The sequence below is a fragment of the Aythya ferina genome (assembly GCF_964211825.1).
Source record: "Aythya ferina genome assembly, contig: HAP1_SCAFFOLD_231, whole genome shotgun sequence".
Taxonomy (NCBI): domain Eukaryota; kingdom Metazoa; phylum Chordata; class Aves; order Anseriformes; family Anatidae; genus Aythya; species Aythya ferina.
This window is the reverse complement of record NW_028181305.1, coordinates 85,142-98,342: the sequence shown is the minus strand read 5'-3', so window position 1 is coordinate 98,342 and position 13,201 is coordinate 85,142. Positions and strand designations below refer to the sequence as shown.

The following is a 13,201-nucleotide window of genomic DNA, read 5'->3' as shown; positions in this document are numbered from 1 at the left end:
TCCCCAAAAAAAACCCTTTTCCCTTTTCCCCAAAAAAAACCCTTTTCCCTTTTCCCCAAAAAACCCTTTTCCCTTTTCCCCAAAAAACCCTTTTCCCCCCAAAAAAAAAAAAAAAAAAAGCTTTTTCCTTTTCCCAAAAAAAAACTTTTTCCCTTTTCCCCAAAAAAAACTTTTCCCTTTTCCCCCAAAAAAACATTTTTCCTTTATCCCCCAAAAAAACTTTTCCCCCAAAAAATCATTTTCCCTTTTCCCCAAAAAGCCCTTTTTCCTTTTCCCCCCCAAAAAGCCCTTTTTCCTTTTCCCCCCAAAAAGCCCTTTTTCCTTTCCCCCAAAAAGCCCTTTTTCTTTTTCCCCCAAAAAGCCCTTTTTCTTTTTCCCCCAAAAAGCCCTTTTTCTTTTTCCCCCAAAAAGCCCTTTTTCCTTTCCCCCAAAAAGCCCTTTTTCTTTTTCCCCCAAAAAACCCTTTTTCCTCTTTTCCCCCAAAAAACCCTTTTTCCTCTTTCCCCAAAAAAAACTTTTCCTTTTTCCCTCAAAAAAACCTTTTCCCTTTTCCCCAAAAAACCCTTTTTCCAAAAAAAAAAAACACTTTTTCCCCCAAAAAAACTTTTCCATTTTCCCCAAAAAACCTTTTCTCTTTTCCCCGAAAAGCTATTTTCATTTTTCCCCTAAAAAGCCCTTTTTCCTTTTTCCCCCAAAAAACCCTTTTTCCCCAAAAAACCCTTTTTCTTTTTCCCCTGGAGCCTCTTTTTCCTTTTTTCCCCAAAAAGCCTTTTTCTCTTTTTCCCCCCAAAGCCCCTTTTTCCCAAAAAACAAAAACAAAAACAAAAAAGGGGCTTTTTTGCCCTTTTTCCCCCTCTCCCCCAGCTGATGGACATGGGCTTCTCCCGGGAACACGCCATGGAGGCGCTGCTCAACACCAACACCATGGAGCAAGCGACCGAATATCTCCTCACCCACCCCCCTCCCCTCATGGGGGGCGTCGTGCGGGTAAGGACGGGGCGTGACACCCCCCAAAAAATGTCCCAGACCCCCCCCAACCCCTCACGACCCCCCCTTGTCCCCCCCAGGACCTCAGCATGTCGGAGGAGGACCAGATGATGCGCGCCATCGCCATGTCCCTGGGCCAGGACATCCCCATGGACCAGCGGGCCGAATCCCCCGAGGTAATGGGGCCAAAGACCCCCCAATCTTTGGGGTGGGAGCCCCACGGTGCCATTTCCCCCCCCCCAGCACCCCCATTTTGCCCCTCGCATCCCTCTTTCGTGTCCCCACGTCCCCATTTTGCAGCCCTGTGTCGTTATCTTGTCCCCCCCATCCCGGTCTCGGGTCCTAAATCCCTATTTTGTGTCCCAAAATCCCCAGTTTGCCCCATTTGTCCCCGTTTTGTGACCCTACATCCCCATCTTGCCCCATATGTCCCTGTTTTGTGCTCCCACATCCCCAACTTGCCCTATAAATCCCTATTTTGTGTCCCCACATCCCCAATTTGCCCCATATGTCCCCGTTTTGTGTCCCCACATCACCAACTTGCCCCATTTGTCCCCATTTTGCCCCATTTGCCCCATTTGTCCCCACCTCCCCTAATAACCCCCATTTTCCCTCCCCACGCCCCCACCTCCCCCAATAACCCCCATTTTTCGTCCCTACTCCCCCCATTTTTCATTCCCACACCCCCACCTCCCCCAATAACCCCAATTTTTTGCCCTCACCTCCCCCAATAACCCCCATTTCCCTCCCCACACCCCCACCTCCCCCAATAACCCCAATTTTCCCTCCCCACGCCCCCACCTCCCCCAATAACCCCCATTTTTCACCCCCACCTCCCCCAATAACCCCCATTTTCCATCCCCACACCCCCACCTCCCCCAATAACCCCCAATTTTTGCCCCCACCTCCCCCAATAACCCCCATTTTTTGCCCCCACCTCCCCCAATAACCCCCCATTTTCCCTCCCCACACCCCCACCTCCCCCAATAACCCCCATTTTTCCTCCCCATGCCCCCCATTTTTCATTCCCACACCCCCACCTCCCCCAATAACCCCCATTTCCCTCCCCATGCCCCCACCTCCCCCAATAATCCCCAATTTTCACCCCCACCTCCCCAAATACCCCCCCATTTTTCATCCCCACACCCCCACCTCCCCCAATAACCCCCATTTTTCACCCCCACCTCCCCCAACACCCCCCATTTTCCCTCCCCACACCCCCACCTCCCCCAATAACCCCCATTTTTCACCCCCACCTCCCCCAATAACCCCCAATTTTTCCCCCCACCTCCCCCAACACCCCCCATTTTCCCTCCCCACCCCCCCCCCACCCCCCAAATTCCCCTCCCCACCTCTCACCCCTTCGCCTCCCCTTCCACCGCAGGAGGCCGCCTGCCGCAAGGAGGAAGAGGAGCGGCGCGCCCGCGAGCGCCAGGAGGAAGAGGAGGCCAAGTGCCTGGAAAAATTCGAGGGGGCCGAGCCCCTGGAACCCGCCGAGCTGCTGGCCTTCACCGACACCATGCTGCCCGGCTGCTCCCAGCTCCTCGACGAGCTCCCCGACACCGTCTACCGCGTCTGCGACCTCATCATGACGGCGGTCAAGCGCAACGGGGCCGCCTACCGCGACTCCATCCTCAAGCAGGTGGTCAAACAGGTAAAAAAAAATTTAAAAAAAAAATTAAAGGAGCTCGGTGATGCCCCTCCGGCTCCTCTCCCCAACCCCGGTTGAATTTTGGAGGTGTGGGAAGCCGCCGACGTCCTCATCAAGGCGGCGCTGCCGCTCACCACCAGCGACACCAAGACGGTGTCGGAGTGGATCAGCCAGATGGCCACGCTGCCCCAGGCCTCCAACCTGGCCACCCGCATCCTGCTCCTCACGCTGCTCTTCGAGGTGAGTCTTTTTTTATTTTTTTTGGGGTGGGGAAGTGCGTTTTGGGGTCTCCCGGCGTTTTTTGGGGCGTTGGGATGACGCGCGGCGCGTTGCGAGCGCTCAACCGTTGGGTCAATGTTGGCAGCGTCTTCCCAAAGCTTTAAAATCCAGCTTTATGAACCCAAACCTGGTGTTTTTGGGGTGAAAAGGGATTGTAGGTTTTGGAGGGGGGTGTCCCCAACACGTGGTGCCCCCCCTTGACCTGTGCAGGAGCTGAAGTTGCCGTGAGCGTTATGATGACGCGCAACGCGTTGCGTCAACGTTGGCGGCATCTTCCCAAAGCCCTAAAATCCAGCTTTATGAACCCAAATCTGGTGTTTTTTGGGGGAAAAAGGGATTGTAGGTTTTGGAGGGGGGTGTCCCCAACACCTGGTGCCCCCCCCTTGACCTGTGCAGGAGCTGAAGGTGCCACGCACGTTAGGATGTCGCAAAATGCGTTGCGTCAACATTGGTGGCGTCTTCCCAAAGTTCTAAAATCCAGCTTTATGAACCCAAATTTGGTGTTTTTGGAGTGAAAAGGGATTGTAGGTTTTGGAGGGGGGTGTCCCCAATGCCTGGTGCCCCCCCCTTGACCCATACAGGAGCTGAAGCTGCCGTGCGCCCGCGTGGTGGAGTCGAGCTGCGTGCTGGACGTCCTCATCAAGCTGCTGGAGGTGGTGCAGCCCTGCCTGCAAGCTGCCAAGGAGCACAAGGAGGTGCAGACCCCCAAGTAAGGACCCCCCCACACCTCCCTGGACCCCCCCAAATCCCTCGGTGCCCCCCCCTCAACCTCCTTTCTGCGTGTGTCCCCCCCCCAAGGTGGATCACCCCCGTCCTGCTGCTCATCGACTTCTACGAGAAGACGGCCGTGTCCTCCAAGCGCAGGGCGCAGATGAATAAGGTGGGGGCGTCCCGGGGGGGCCACACGGTGTTGGGGGGGGGCTACGTGGGAATGCAAGGCCCTGGGGAGGGATTTGGGGCTTTTATTTTTATGGGGGGGGCGGTGTGGGACAATGTGGGGCTTTTGTTCTAGCGGGGGGATGCGGAGATTTAGTTTTAGGGGGGGTATGAAGGATTTTGGGGGGGGTGTAAGGGGTTTTAGGGGAAATATAAAGGATTTTGGGGCAGTGTAAGGGTTTTTGGGGGCGGATATAAAGGACTTGGGGGTGTGTAAGGGATTTGAGGGGGTGTATAAGGGATTTTAGAAGGGATATAAGAGATTTAGGGGTATATAAGGAATTTTGGGGGGGATATAAGGGATTTTAGAGGGGATGTAAGAGATTTAGGGGTATATAAGAAATTTTGGGGGGGATATGAGGGATTTGGGGGGATGTATAAGGGATTTTATGGGGATATGAAAGATTTGGGGGGTGTATAAGGGATTTTAGAGGGGATATAAAGGATTTGGGGGGTTGTAAGGGGTTTTAGGGGGGATATAAAGGATTTAGGAGTATATAAGGGATTTTGGGGGGGATATGAGGGATTTGGGGGGGTGTATAAGGGATTTTAGAGGGGATATAAGAGATTTAGGGGTATATAAGCAATTTTGGGGGGATATAAAGGATTTTGGGGGGGTATATAAGGGATTTTAGAGGGGATATGAAGGATTTTAGGGGGGATATAAGAGATTTAGGGGTATATAAGGGATTTTAGGGGGTGTATAAGGGATTTTAGGGGGCATATAAGAGATTTGGGGGTATATAAGGGATTTTGGGGGGTATATAAGGGATTTTGGGGAGATAGGAGGGATTTTGAGGGGGTTATAAAGGATTTGGGGGGATTTGGGGGGATATAAGTAGTATGGGCTTTGGGGGTGATATATTTTGGGAGGGGATCAGGGAAGTTTGGGGGGATATGATTATTTGGGGGGGGGGAATATGTGTCTGGGGGGGGGGATATGGGCTTTGGGAGCAGGGATATGGGGCTGGGGGGGACCGTGGGGGTCCTCTTTTTGGGGACAAGGAGTCCTGAAGCGTGGGACCCACCCCTGGGGGGCCCCACATAACACTTGGGGGGAGGATTTAGCATCACGGGGGGGGTACAACATCCACTGGGGGGGGGGGCCACGACCCCTCCAGCACCCATTTTATGCGCCCAGCACCCTCCATACCCCCACGGGGCCACCCTTACCGCGTCCCCTTTTCCTCCTCGCATCTCCCCCGATCCCTAGCGTGCCCCCCCTGATTATTTTAATATTTTTTTTTGTGGCCCCCCCCCCAGTACCTACAAGCCAACGGCAACAACTGGCGCTGGTTCGACGACCGCTCCGGGCGCTGGTGCAGCTACAGCGCCAGCAACAACAGCACCATCGACGCCGCCTGGCGCGCCGGCGAAACCAGCGTCCGCTTCACCGCCGGCCGCCGCCGCTACACCGTCCAGTTTACCACCATGGTTCAGGTACTGGGAGCACTGGGAGAGGGTCCCGAGACCCCTCGGGGTGTCGTGGCCCCCTCCCCGGTTAACGTTTCGCCCTCCCGCTCTCCCCGAAAAGGTGAACGAGGAGACGGGGAATCGGCGGCCGGTGATGCTGACGTTGCTTCGAGCCCCCCGGGGGGGGAAAGGTGGGGGGGCTGAGAGCGAACGGGCGGCCGAGGAGACCCCCGGACGGGCCAAGGAGGAGCCTGGAGGGGGTAGGGGGGGCGTGGGGGGGGGCACAATTTGAGGGGGGGGGCGTGGGAGGGGATTAGGGGGGGGGTTTGGGGGCGTTTGGGGCTTGGCGGGGTGGGGTAAGGGGGTGGGAGTGGGGTGTAAAGGGGTTTGGGGGGGGCGTTGGAGGATGGGGGGGTGGGTTTAGGAAGGGGGGGGTCCTAGGTTATTGGGGGGGGTCCTAGATTATTGGGGGGGGTCCCAGGTTATTGGGGGGGGTATATGGAGGGGGGACATGGGGCTGGGGGAGGATTTAGAGGTTTTTTGGGGGGAGGGAGAAGAGATCTGTATTTGGGGGGGGGTCCCTGGTTTTTGGGAGGGGAATCCCAGGTTTTTTTGGGGGTCCTAGGTTTTGGGGGAGGGGAATCTCAGGTTTTTTGGGGTGTCCTGGGTTTTTGGGGAGGGGGGTCCCGGGTTTTCAGGGAGGGGAATCCCAGGTTTTTTGGGGTGTCCCAGGTTTTTGGGTAAGGGGGAATCCCAGGTTTTTTGGGGAGGAGGGTCCCAGGTTTTTGGGGAAGGGGAATCCCAGGTTTTTTGGGGTATCCTGGGTTTTTGGGGAGGGGGGTCCCAGGTTTTGGGGGAGGGGAATCCCAGGTTTCTTGGAGGAGGGGTCCCAGCTTTTTGGGGGAGGGGTCCAAGAGCGAGACCCCCCTCCTACCCCCCCCTGCATGCAGGTAGGGTACAGGATTTGGGGCGCACAGGGGGCACTGGGGGGGCTCACCACTTTATGGGGGGTCACCACCTTACTGGGGGGCTCACCACCATACCGAGGGTGACCCCAACCTTACCAAGGGTAACCCCACAACCCCTTTACCCCCCCCCCTTTTTCCAGAACCCCCCCCAACAGAGGACGAAGCATCCCCGGAGCCCACCCCAGCACCATCAGATCCCTCAGCGGATGCAGCAGCGACGACGACGACGACGACGACCTCGGACGCTTCGGATGCGACGGAGGCTCCGGTGCGGGGTCTGGCAGAAGAAGCGGTGCCAGCGGTGCTTAGGGCTTGCGTCAGCATGTTGGGGGTCCCCGTGGACCCCGATACCCTCCACGCCACCCTGCGCCTCTGCCTGCGCCTCACCCGGCACCACAAGCACGCCCTGCTCTTCGCCGAGCTGCGCAGCACCCGAACCATTTTGGGGTTGACGCAGAGCTCCGGGTTCACCGGGTTCACCCCGTTGGTCACCCTGCTCTTTCGGCACATCATCGAGGATCCCTGCACCCTGAGGCACACCATGGAGAAGGTTTGGGGGGGGTGAAATGAGCAAGGGGGGTGGTGGGGGGGTGAGGGGTGGGGGTTATGGGGGGAGAGGGGGGTGTTGGGGTGAGGGGATGGGGGTTATGAGGGGTTTAGGGGGGTGTTGGGGTGAGGGGATGGGGGTTGGGGGGGTATTGGGGTGAGGGGTGGGGGTTATGGGGGGATAGGGGGGTGTTGGGGTGAGGGGATGGGGGTTAGGGGGGGTATTGGGGGTCTAGGGGGGTATTGGGGTGAGGGGATGGGGGTTAGGGGGGGTATTGGGGGTCTAGGGGGGTGTTGGGGTGAGGGGATGGGGGTTAGAGGGGGTCTAGGGGGGTATTGGGGTGAGGGGATGGGGGGTATGGGGGTATTGGGGTGAGGGGATGGGGGTTATGGGGGTCTAGGGGGGTATTGGGGGCAAGGGGATGGGGGTTGGGGGGGTATTGGGGGTGTTGGGGACAAGGGGATGGGGGTTGTGGGGGTTTAGGGGGGTATTGGGATGAGGGGATGGGGGTTATGGGGGGATAGGGGGGTGTTGGGATGAGGGGATGGGGGTTACGGGGGGATAGGGGGGGTATTGGGGTAAGGGGATGGGGTCTAGGGGGTGTTGGGGACAAGGGGATTGGGGTTATGGGGGTTTAGGGGGTATTGGGATGAGGGGATGGGGGTTATGGGGGTCTAGAGAAGTATTGGGGATGAGGGGTTGGGGGTTAGGGGGGACTGGGGGGGGCTAGGGGGCATTGGGGGCAAGGGGATGGGGGATATGGGGGTATTGGGGTGAGGGGATGGGGGATATGGGGGGCTGGGGGGGCTATTGGGGATGAGGGAATGAGGGATAGGGGGGTCTGGGGGGTGTTGGGGACAGGGGTAGGGGGGTTATGGGGGGCTGGGGGGTATTGGGGACGAGAGGATAGGGGACTGGGGGTATTGGGATGAGGGAATGGGGGATGTGGGGGTCGTTTGGGGAGTAGGGGAAGGGGGATGGGGACATTTAGGGACAGGGGGGTGGGGGACATGGCTGTTTGGGGACAGGGCATGAGGGACAGGAGGATTTGGGGCCATCAGGGTCACAGAAATATAGGGGATAGCGGGGTCTGGGGGACTTTAGGTCCCCAAGGATCCCATTGTGGAGGACCCAAAGCTTTGGGACCACGGCGGGGGGGGGGGGGGCGAGACCCTCACCCCGGTGTCCCCCCACCCATCCCGGGTGTCCCCCCCCCAGGTCGTGCGCTCGGCGGCCACCAGCGGGGCCGGCAGCACCACCTCGGGGGTGGTTTCGGGCAGTTTGGGGTCGCGCGAGGTCAACTACATCCTGCGGGTTTTGGGGCCGGCCGCCTGCCGCAGCCCCCACGTCTTCACCGAGGTGGCCACCGGCTGCATCCGCATCGCCCTGCCCGCCCCGCGCGGCTCCGGCACCGGTGAGGGTCCCCTGGGTGCCGATGGGTGGGAAAAGGGGGGGGTTTGGGGGCTTTTGGGGGGCTGAAATATGGGGTATGGGGGTCCTTAGGGCGGTAAAATGGGGTTCTGGGGGTCCCTGGGGCTCTAAAGTGGGGGTTTGGGGGGCTCTGGGGGTCTGAAATGGGGGTTTGGGGGGCTGAAATGGGGGTTTGGGGGGCTCTGGGGGTCTGAAATGGGGGTTTGGGGGGCTGAAATTGGGGTTTGGGGGGCTCTGGGGGTCTGAAATGAGGGGTTGGGGGTCTGAAATGGGGGTTTGGGGGTCCCTGGGGGTCTGCAATGGGGGTTTGGGGGTCTGAAATGGGGGTTTGGGGGTCCCTGGGGGTCTGAAATGGGGGGTTGGGGGTCTTAAATGAGGGTTTGGGGGGCTCTGGGGGTCTGAAATGGGGGTTTGGGGGTTGCTGGGGGTCTGAAATGGGGGGTTTGGGGGTCCCTGGGGTCTATAATAGGGGTTTTGGGGGTCCTTAGGGCATTAAAATGGGGTTCTGGGGGTCCCTGGGGCTCTAAAGTGGGGGTTTGGGGGGCTCTGGGGATCTGAGATGGGGGTTTGGGGGTCCTTAGGGCGTTAAAATGGGGTTCTGGGGGTCCCATGGGAGTTTCTGGTTCAGAAATACGGGTTTTGGGGGTCCGTGGGGTCTGAAATGGGGGGTTTGGGGGTCCCTGGGGCCTATAATAGGGGTTTTAGGGGTCCCTGGGGCCCTGAAATGGGGGTTTGGGGGTCCCTGGGGGTCTGAAATGGGGGGTTGGGGGTCCCTGGGGTCTATAATAGATGTTTTGGGGGTCTCTGGGGGTCTGAAATGGGGGGTTTGGGGGACCCTGGGGGTCTGAAATGGGGGGTTGGGGGTCTGAAATGGGGGTTTGGGGGGTCTCTGGGGGTCTGAAATGGGGGGTTGGGGGTCTGAAATGGGGGTTTGAGGGTCCCTGGGGGTCTGAAATGGGGGTTGGGGGTCTGAAATGGGGGTTTGAGGGTCCCTGGGGTTCTGAAATGGGGGGTTGGGGGTCTGAAATGGGGTTTCGGGAGTCTCTGGGGGTCTGAAATGGGGGTTTGGGGGTCCCTGGGGTCCATAATAGGCATTTTTGGGGTCCCTGGGGCTCTGAAAGGGGGTTTTGGGGGTCCCTGGGGTCTATAATAGAGGTTTTGGGGGTCCCTGGGGGTCTGAAATGGGGGTTTGGGGGTCCCTGGGGGGCTGAAATATGGGGTATGGGGGTCCTTAGGGCGGTAAAATGGGGTTCTGGGGGTCCCTGGGGCTCTAAAGTGGGGGTTTAGGGGGCTCTGGGGGTCTGAAATAGGGGTTGTGGGGGTCTGAAATGGAGGTTTGGGGGACCCTGGGGGTCTGAAAAGGGGGGTTTGGGGGGTCTGAAATGGGGGTTTGGGGGACCCTGGGGGTCTGAAAAGGGGGGTTTGGGGGTTGCTGGGGGTGGGAAATGGGGGTTTGGGGGTCCTTGGGGGTCTGAAATGGGGGTTTGGGGGTCCCTGGGGTCCATAATAGGCATTTTTGGGGTCCCTGGGGCTCTGAAAGGGGGTTTTGGGGGTCCCTGGTGTCTATAATAGGGGTTTTGGGGGTCCCTGGGGGTCTGAAATGGGGGTCTGGGGGTCCTTGGGGGTCTGAAATGGGGTTTTGGGATCTGAAATGGGGGTTTGGGGTTTTGGCGGTCTGAAATGGGGGTTTGGGGGTCCTTGGGGGTCTGAAATATGGGGTATGGGGGTCCTTAGGGCATTAAAATGGGGTTCTGGGGGTCCCATGGGGCTCTAAAGTGGGGGTTTGGGGGGCTCTGGGGGTCTGAAAAGGGGGTTTGGGGGTCCCCGTGGCTCCAGACTGGGGGCTTTGGTGGTCCTGTAAGTCCCTGTAGCTCCATTTTGGGGTTCCTGGGGGTCCCCATGGCTCCAAATTTGGGGTTTTGAGGGTCCTATAGGTCCCTGTAGCTCCTCATTTGGGGTTTTGAAGCTCCTTTAGGTCCCTGTAGCTCCAAATTTAGGGTTTTGAGGATCCTATAGGTCCCTGTAGCTCCATTTTGGGGTTCCTGGGTGTCTCTGTAGCTCCAAATTCAGGGTTTTGAGGATCTTATAGGTCCCTGTAGCTCTAAATTTAGGGTTTTGAGGATCCTACAGGTCCCTGTAGCCCCAAATTTAGGGTTTTGGTGATCCTACAGTTCCCTGTAGCTCTAAATTTAGGGTTTTGGTGATCCTATAGATCCCTGTAGCTCCATTTTGGGGTTTCTGGGTGTCCCTGTGACTCCAAATTTGGGGTTTTGGGCATCCTACAGGTCCCTGTAGCAACAAATTGGGGTTTTTGAGGGTCCCTGTAGCTCCAAATTTGGGGTTTTGAGAATCCTATAGGCTCCTATGGCTCCATTTTGGGGTTCCTGGGGGTCCCCATGGCTCCAAATTTAGGGTTTTGAGGGTCCTATAGGTCCCTGTAGCTCCAAATTTAGGGTTTTGAGGATCCTATAGGTTCCTGTAGCTCCAAATTGGGGTTCCTGGGTGTCCCTGTGACTCCAGATTTGGGGTTTTGAGGGTCCTATAGGTCCCCTGTAGCTCCAAATTTAGGGTTTTGAGGATCTTATAGGTCCCTGTAGCTCTAAATTTAGGGTTTTGAGGATCCTACAGGTCCCTGTAGCCCCAAATTTAGGGTTTTGCTGGTCCTACAGTTCCCTGTAGCTCCAAATTTAGGGTTTTGGTGATCCTATAGATCCCTGTAGCTCCATTTTGGGGTTTCTGGGTGTCCCTGTGACTCCAAATTTGGGGTTTGGGGCATCCTACAGGTCCCTGTAGCAACAAATTGGGGTTTTTGAGGGTCCCTGTAGCTCCAAATTTGGGGTTTTGAGAATCCTATAGGCTCCTATGGCTCCATTTTGGGGTTCCTGGGGGTCCCTATGGCTCCAAATTTAGGGTTTTGAGGGTCCTATAGGTCCCTGTAGCTCCAAATTTAGGGTTTTGAGGATCCTATAGGTTCCTGTAGCTCCAAATTGGGATTCCTGGGTGTCCCTGTGACTCCAGATTTGGGGTTTTGAGGGTCCTATAGGTCCCCATGGCTCCAAATTTAGGGTTTTGCTGGTCCTACAGTTCCCTGTAGCTCCAAATTTAGGGTTTTGGTGATCCTATAGATCCCTGTAGCTCCATTTTGGGGTTCCTGGGTGTCCCTGTGACTCCAAATTTGGGGTTTTGAGGGTCCTATAGATCCCTGTAGCTCCACATTCGGGGTTTTGAGGCTCCTTTAGGTCCCTGCAGCCCCAAATTCCGGATTTTGCCCATCCTACAACTCCCCGTAGCCCCAAACCCAGCCTCCCATCCTTTCCCACGACCCCAACCTGCCACCTCCAGCCCCCCACACCCCCTGGGGACACCCCAACCCCCCCTATAACCCCTCCCCATCACCTCACCTCGATTTTTTTCCCCTTTTTCCCCCCTTTTTTTAGCCTCCGACGACGAATTCGAGAACCTGCGCATCAAGGGGCCCAACGCGGTGCAGCTGGTGAAGACCACGGCGGCCAAGCCGGCGGCGCTGCCCCCCATCCCCGACCCCATCCGCGAGGTCATCTACGACATGCTCAACGCCCTGGCCGCCTACCACGCCCCCGACGAGGGTGCGCCCCAAAATTTGGGGGGTTTGGGGGGTTTGGGGGGGGCGGGAGGGGGATTTGGGGGGGTTTGGGGAAGGGAAAGGGGGTTTGGGGGGGGTTGGGGGGGTTTAGGGGGCGTTAGGGGGGGATGGGGGGCAGGAGGGGGATTTGGGGGGGGGGTTGGGGGCGGGAGGGGGATTTGGGGGGGTTTGGGGGGCTTAGGGGAAGGGAAAGGGGGATTTGGGGGGGATTTGGGGGGGTTGGGGGGCAGGAGGGGGACTTGGGGGGGTTTGGGGGGGTTTAGGGGGCGTAGGGGGAGGTTTGGGGGGCAGGAGGGGGATTTGGGGGGCATAGGGGGGGCATAGGGGGTCTTGGGGGGGGGTTTAGGGGGGCAGGAGGGGGATTTGGGGGGGTTTGGGGGGCATGGGGGGGGGTTTGGGGGGCAGGAGGGGGATTTGGGGGGGGTTGGGGGGCATAGGGGGGTGTTTGGGGGGCAGGAGGGGGGTTTGGGGGGCATAGGGGGGATTTGGGGGGGGTTGGGGGGCATGGGGGGGGTTTGGGGGCAGGAGGGGGATTTGGGGGGGTTGGGGGGCGGGAGGGGGATTTGGGGGGGGGTTTGGGGGGCATAGGGGGGGGTTTGGGGAAGGAAAGGGGATTTGGGGGGGTTAGGGGAAGGGAAAGGGGGATTTGGGGGGGATTTGGGGGGGGGTTGGGGGGCAGGAGGGGGACTTGGGGGGTTTGGGGGGTTTAGGGGGCGTAGGGGGAGGTTTGGGGGGCAGGAGGGGGATTTGGGGGGGGTTTGGGGGGCAGGAGGGGGAGTTGGGGGGGCGTTTGGGGAGGGGAAAGGGGGTTTTGGGGAAGGGAAAAGGGGTTTGGGGAGGGGAAATGGGGTTTTTGGGGGGTTTTTTGGGGGGCGCAAAGGGGGGAGAGGAGTTTTGGGGAGGATTTTTTGGGGGCGCAAAGAGGGGAGGGAATTGGGGTGTAATTTGGGAGAGAAAAGGGAGAATTTGGGGGTGTGAGGAGGGAGAGAATTGGGGGGTGAGAATTGGGGGCAGTGGGGATGAACTGGGGGTCTCGGGGGGGGGGGCACTGGGGAGGAATTGGGGGATTCTGGGGGAGGGGGGGGCACCCAAAATTCCTCCCCAAATCGGCAAATTCGGGCTGTTTATAGGGCAAGGACACTCCGGGTGGGGGTCACAACACCCAGGCCATCTCGGGGGGGGGGGGTCCCTCACCCCTTACCCCCCACACCCCCCAAATTTTTTTTTTTATAGGGGACAAAGGGGACCCAAAGCGGTGGCGCCCAGCGAGGTGAGCCAGCTGCTGAGTGACATCGGGGACGACATGTACCAGCAGTACCGCAGCCTCACCCGCCAGCCCCCCGACTTCGACCCCCCCGCCGGCTTCG

At 58.4% G+C, this 13,201-nt stretch overlaps 1 protein-coding gene across 3 annotated transcripts in view; it reads left to right on the top strand.

The window, feature by feature from the left end:
* LOC311428987 (E3 ubiquitin-protein ligase HUWE1-like) overlaps positions 1 to 13,195 on the top strand; it is a 36,918-nt gene extending 23,723 nt beyond the window's left edge. For all 3 annotated transcript variants that reach the window (XM_084540175.1, XM_084540174.1, XM_084540173.1), the window contains 12 exons: positions 865 to 987; positions 1,068 to 1,163; positions 2,372 to 2,641; positions 2,726 to 2,878; positions 3,499 to 3,626; positions 3,716 to 3,797; positions 5,117 to 5,293; positions 5,388 to 5,526; positions 6,375 to 6,784; positions 8,000 to 8,195; positions 11,650 to 11,817; positions 13,068 to 13,195. In XM_084540175.1, coding sequence (XP_084396301.1) covers positions 865 to 987; positions 1,068 to 1,163; positions 2,372 to 2,641; positions 2,726 to 2,878; positions 3,499 to 3,626; positions 3,716 to 3,797; positions 5,117 to 5,293; positions 5,388 to 5,526; positions 6,375 to 6,784; positions 8,000 to 8,195; positions 11,650 to 11,817; positions 13,068 to 13,108 — 1,983 coding nt within the window. In that variant the 3' untranslated portion in view covers positions 13,109 to 13,195. The remainder of the gene's footprint in view (positions 1 to 864; positions 988 to 1,067; positions 1,164 to 2,371; positions 2,642 to 2,725; positions 2,879 to 3,498; positions 3,627 to 3,715; positions 3,798 to 5,116; positions 5,294 to 5,387; positions 5,527 to 6,374; positions 6,785 to 7,999; positions 8,196 to 11,649; positions 11,818 to 13,067) is intronic.
* Positions 13,196 to 13,201: the final 6 nt, after the last annotated feature.